At 47.3% G+C, this 4999-nt stretch overlaps 1 protein-coding gene across 1 annotated transcript; it reads left to right on the top strand.

Moving 5' to 3' along the window:
• Positions 1 to 470: 470 nt before the first annotated feature.
• LOC118736199 lies at positions 471 to 1385 on the top strand. Its single transcript, XM_036466288.1, has one exon. The coding sequence runs from the start codon at positions 471 to 473 to the stop codon at positions 1383 to 1385; it is 915 nt and encodes a 304-aa protein (XP_036322181.1).
• Positions 1386 to 4999: the final 3614 nt, after the last annotated feature.

Below are 4999 nucleotides of genomic sequence, written 5' to 3'. Positions count from 1 at the left end.
TTACTATACATATTTAATAAAGCACTATATTGAATTTTAAACGCACTTCGTTTCCTTGTGAAATTGGAATAATTTTCATCAGTGAAATTCCGCAACATACTGGTCCTTCGTTCCGGATTCGGTCGCTCCGCGCGCATACATATATATATTTTGTTCCCGTACATATGTACGTACGTGGTACATACGCATAAGCGCGATTGAGTAAAATAATTTGTAAAAAACAAGTAAAATCCGCCGAAAAGCTAAAATAGCGCAATCCGCAAACTTAATATAGTTGAAACCCGCAATTGACTGCAATTAAGATAAAAGAAACAATCATTGGTGCATTAAATCGTGTGAGCGTTTGCGCATTCGACCTACAGTTAACATTGCGAAAATTCTAGAAGTCCGCCGCGTCCTTCATTTGAACTCTGCAAGTGCTTATATCTTAATCTTGACTTACGAACGGCTCCTCAAAGGCAAACACAAAAATGTCAAATTGCGCTAAAACGCGCGATTCCGCTCTCAATGCCATTAAACGCTATATGGCAAAAAGTGTAGACGATGCATTCACAATGGATGCGGAAAATATTACGAGCTACCTCCAGCTATTGGGTGAACAGTGGGCTCATTTTAACGTTGCCCAAGATGCAATAGAAATTTCTTGTGGTGTTGATAATGCTGATATCGAAGAAAACGTGCGTATCCAAGCCGAGACGGCTTTAGCAAACTTTAAGCGCGTACAAAAGTGTCGCACCGAACCGCAAAACAATATTGTGTCAACGCCTGCGTCCGCGACCATTCGTCTACCAAAAAAGGAGCTGCCTACATTCTCCGTTGATTCTACGGAATGGATCGGGTTTTACGACGCTTTTACCTCGCTAGTTGACAGTAACTCTGCACTGTCGGACGTACAAAAGCTGCACCACCTTCGGAGCTTCTTGAAGGGTGACGCGTTAAAAATTATTAGCGGGTTTAAAATAAGTGACGAAAATTACGCTAAAGCTTGGGGGCTAATAAAATCGCGGTATAAAGGCATGCGTGTAATTGTGGAAGGTCATCTTCCCACACTGGCCGATGTCAAAAGAGCTACGAGCGACAATGTCGAGGCAATCAAAGGTGTAATTGATGGGTTTCAGCAGCATATTCGCGAGCTTAAAGCGTTAGGTGGTCCAGTTGAATTTTGGGACGACTGGTTGGTAAATGAGGTCGTGAATAAATTGGCATTCGAGACGCGTAAGCAGTGGGAGCTATCACTCATTCGAACAATTACCCACATTGCTAGAGATACGATGTCGGTCGCTATCCATGCTTCCGCCATCAGTAACACCGGCACCAGTCAAGGTCAAAACAGCATCAGCAAGCAAATCGACAAACGTGTTCCATGCGGTACCGGAACAGAATAACGCGTGTGCTTATTGCAAGGGACCTCACAAAATTTATGGTTGTGAAAAGTTTCGTGATCTGGACTTAACCGCAAAATCGAAATTCGTGAAGCAAGCGCGTGTATGTTTAAATTGCCTAAGCTCGGGACACTATAAAGATCGGTGTAACAGTGCTTCCACTTGCCATGTGTGCTACCAACGTCATCACACGCTGTTGCATGATGCCGTACCTTCAACAACCGTTACCGCAACTAGTCATTTTTCCAACAATCCGTCCCATCCGTTCTCTCGAACGCTTTATTAGATTTTGACGTATCATCTAACGCTGCCGCTGACCCCGCGCCGCACGCAAACGATTCACTAGCCGACGACCCTTCATCGAGCGCCGCCGCTGCCTCCGTTTCATCATGCCTCAACTCCAATTTCATACCGCCCATTCCAGTAGAAAAAGTTGTGCTGCTATCCACCGCAGAGGTATGTGATTGGTCCGGCCGTTGGCAACCCGCGCGTTTACTGTTCGACTCCGGGTCGCATGCCTCCTTTGTGACCGAGGCTTGTGTGCAACGCTTGGGACTGCAGCGAACATCATCCGAAGTATACATCACCGGAATTGGGTCAGCGCAAGGAGGCCGAGCTAGAGGTTAGGTATCACTGTCTCCTACTGTTCCGATCAATGCTTCACTGTCAACGCGCTAATTTTGCCTTAAATTACAAGCGATTTACCAACGCAGACTGTAGCTGTTTCAACATGGCCGCATATCCGAGGGTTGTTTCTAGCCGATCCGCAGTTTATGGAGCCTGGGCGTATCGACGTATTGGTTGGCATGGACGTCATGGACCAACTTGTCTGTGCGGAATTCCACAAGGGTCCACCCGGGACTCCCATGACTCAGCGGACGGTCTTTGGATGGACATTGTTTGGAAGCGTGCATGGGGCCGGGCCTTCTGCGCCACGCTTGCAGTCGCTGCACTGTGATGTTCAGCTAGAGCGAGCCTTGACTAGGCTGTGGGAGTTGGAGGAAGCGCCTCAAAAAACACATCTTACATACGAAGAACGTTACTGTGAAGACCACTTCGAGACAACGCACCGAAGAGCACCTACCGGGCGATTCATCGTTGAGTTGCCGTTGAAGCCCGATGTACCGCTAGGGGAATCTCGAAACCTCGCCGTCCAGAATTTACTATGCCTTGAAAGAAGACTCGCTCGCGACAGCGACCTACGTTTGCGCTACAACGAGTTTATGAAAGAACTCATCGACATGAATTATATGCAGATCGCGTTAGAAACCTTGAATCAAACCTACTACATGCCGCATTATCCCGTTATAAAGGAGAGTAGCATTACAACAAAACTGAGGGTTGTTTTCAACGCGTCCGCCAAATCGTCTTTCGGTAATTCGCTGAATGACGCCTTACTTGTCGGCTTTCAACTGCAACACGACTTGTACAAGATTTTGATGCGCTTTAGAACGCACCGCTACGCAGTAACCGCAGATATCGCCAAAATGTATCGTCGAATCTGCGTATCCTCAAAACATGCCGATCTGCAGCGCATCGTTTGGCGCAGCCATCCATCCTTGCCCATCCAAGATTTTCGCATGGTTCCTGTGACGTACGGAGTACCAGCTGCATCTCACTTAACTGTCCGATCGCTGCAATAGACGGCAAAATATTCATCGAATGGTTGTGCTAGAGCCGTTAATGTCATCCTAAAGGACTTTTATATGGATGACCTGCTAAGTGGTGCATCTAGTAAGGAGGAACTTCTGTTGCTGCAGCAAAGAGTGTCTGAAATATTGCGGGAAGGTGGATTTGAACTCCGAAAGTGGGCGTCGAACTGCGTGGAACTAAATGCAGGCATCTCTAATGCAGCAGAAACCATATCGCATTACATCTTCGACGATAAGGATCTAAAACACGGAGGGAGACTAGTTTCATCAAAACAGCATTTTTATCAGACGCAGGCATGCCATTCGATCCGTTGGGACTGCTTGCACCTGCAACTATAAAATCAAAGATGTGGTTCCAAGACATTTGGCGCACCAATGTAGGTTGGGATGACCTCATTCCTGAGTCCATCGCAACGAAATGGTTGGAGCATCGCATAGAATTGCAACAGCTCGCACACTTGAAGGTGGATTGCTGGCTCGGTACGGAAGTATTTGGGTCGTCCACGCAACTGCACGTGTTTGTCGATGCGTCCGAGCGCGCATACGCTGCCGTTCTGTACGCGCGTACCTCACAAAGCGATGGCAGCATTATTGTCGCGTTAATATCGTCGAAGACCAAGGTGGAACCGCTTAAATCGACAACATTATTACGACTAGGGCTTTGCGCCGCGCATCTCGCTGCAAAACTGGTGCGAAGCGTGCTACTCAGCAGGTCTGATCTCCGTTACCCGCTGTTCGCGTGGACTGACTCCACCATCACGTTGGCTTGGCTTCAGGCGCATCCCAGCAGATGGATGACTTTTATTGCCAACCGCGTAGCCAACATTCAGGATGTCCTGCCGCCTGAGTGTTGGAACCACGTCCGCTCCGAGCAGAACCCTGCAGATTGCGCTTCAAGGGGTGTAACTCCCACCGAGTTACTACGTCATCAACTGTGGTGGGCTGGTCCTGACTTCCTAAGAAGCACTGACCAATTTTGGAAGCAAAAATCATCGAAGCAGGGTTCGGGCCCATGTGACTAGTTCCAGCCATCGGTAATAACGAAGCACTCGTCGTTTTCCAAACTTCGTCGTATCATTGCGTTACAAAGCGGTTTGGTCCTCCGAGTTGCAACGAGTTGTCTGAAGCTGAAATTCGCCTAGTCAGGTATACGCAACAGCATTATTTGTCTAATGAAATTTCTCTTTGCAGCGTTAAAAGACCAATCCCGCTTTGCAGTTGTCTTTTGCGTTTGCAGCCGTTCCTCGATGTGAACAATGTTCTGCGTATTGGAGGCAGATTAAAAAATGCTCAAGTCACGCCTGACGTAAGGCATCCCATTATCCTGCCGAAGAACTGTCCGCTCGCCAAGCTAATAGTCTGCGAAATACACAAACTTACCTTGCACGCTGGACCCCGAATTATGCAGACTGTTTTAAAACGCCGTTATTGGGTTGTCGGCGCTCGCAGCCTGGTCCGCAACGTATATCGCAAGTGTATGAAGTGCACTTGTTTGAACCGAAATCCTGCCGCGCAGGTCATGGGTGACCAACCTGCTACTCGCACAACCTGCGCTCGTTGTTTCACCCGCACCGCTGTCGATTTCGCTGGGCCTTACATGTACAAGTTCACCCACGGAAGAGGAGCTAAGGCCACTAAGGGCTATATCTGTTCGTTCGTTTGTATGTGTACTGGTGCGATGCATCTCGAATTTGTTGGTGACCTGTCAACGCCAGCGTTCCTTACCGCGTTTAAAAGGTTCCCAAATCGCAGGCGAAAATTTGGAATCAAAAGCGAAAATGATATGGTTTATAGTTGTATTTTATATCTTCGAGAAGTATGGCAGCACACATTTGCTCTTTCTGTCGGCCATTGTTATTTCTGTTTGTTTGTGAAAAGTGGTAAAACGAGTGAACGGATTTATAAACGCGTTTTACTCAAATAATTGATGAATATATATATATTAAAAGTATAAAATACGCAAGT

The sequence above is a fragment of the Rhagoletis pomonella genome, unplaced genomic scaffold, assembly GCF_013731165.1.
Source record: "Rhagoletis pomonella isolate Grant_MI unplaced genomic scaffold, Rhpom_1.0 Rhpom_scaffold_00003, whole genome shotgun sequence".
Lineage (NCBI taxonomy): Eukaryota > Metazoa > Arthropoda > Insecta > Diptera > Tephritidae > Rhagoletis > Rhagoletis pomonella.
This window is presented reverse-complemented; position numbering and strand designations above follow the sequence as displayed.

Coding starts and splice junctions, on each gene's coding strand:
- LOC118736199 (XM_036466288.1), top strand. CDS start 471: ATGTCAAATTGCGCTAAAACGCGCGATTCCGCTCTCAATGCCATTAAA.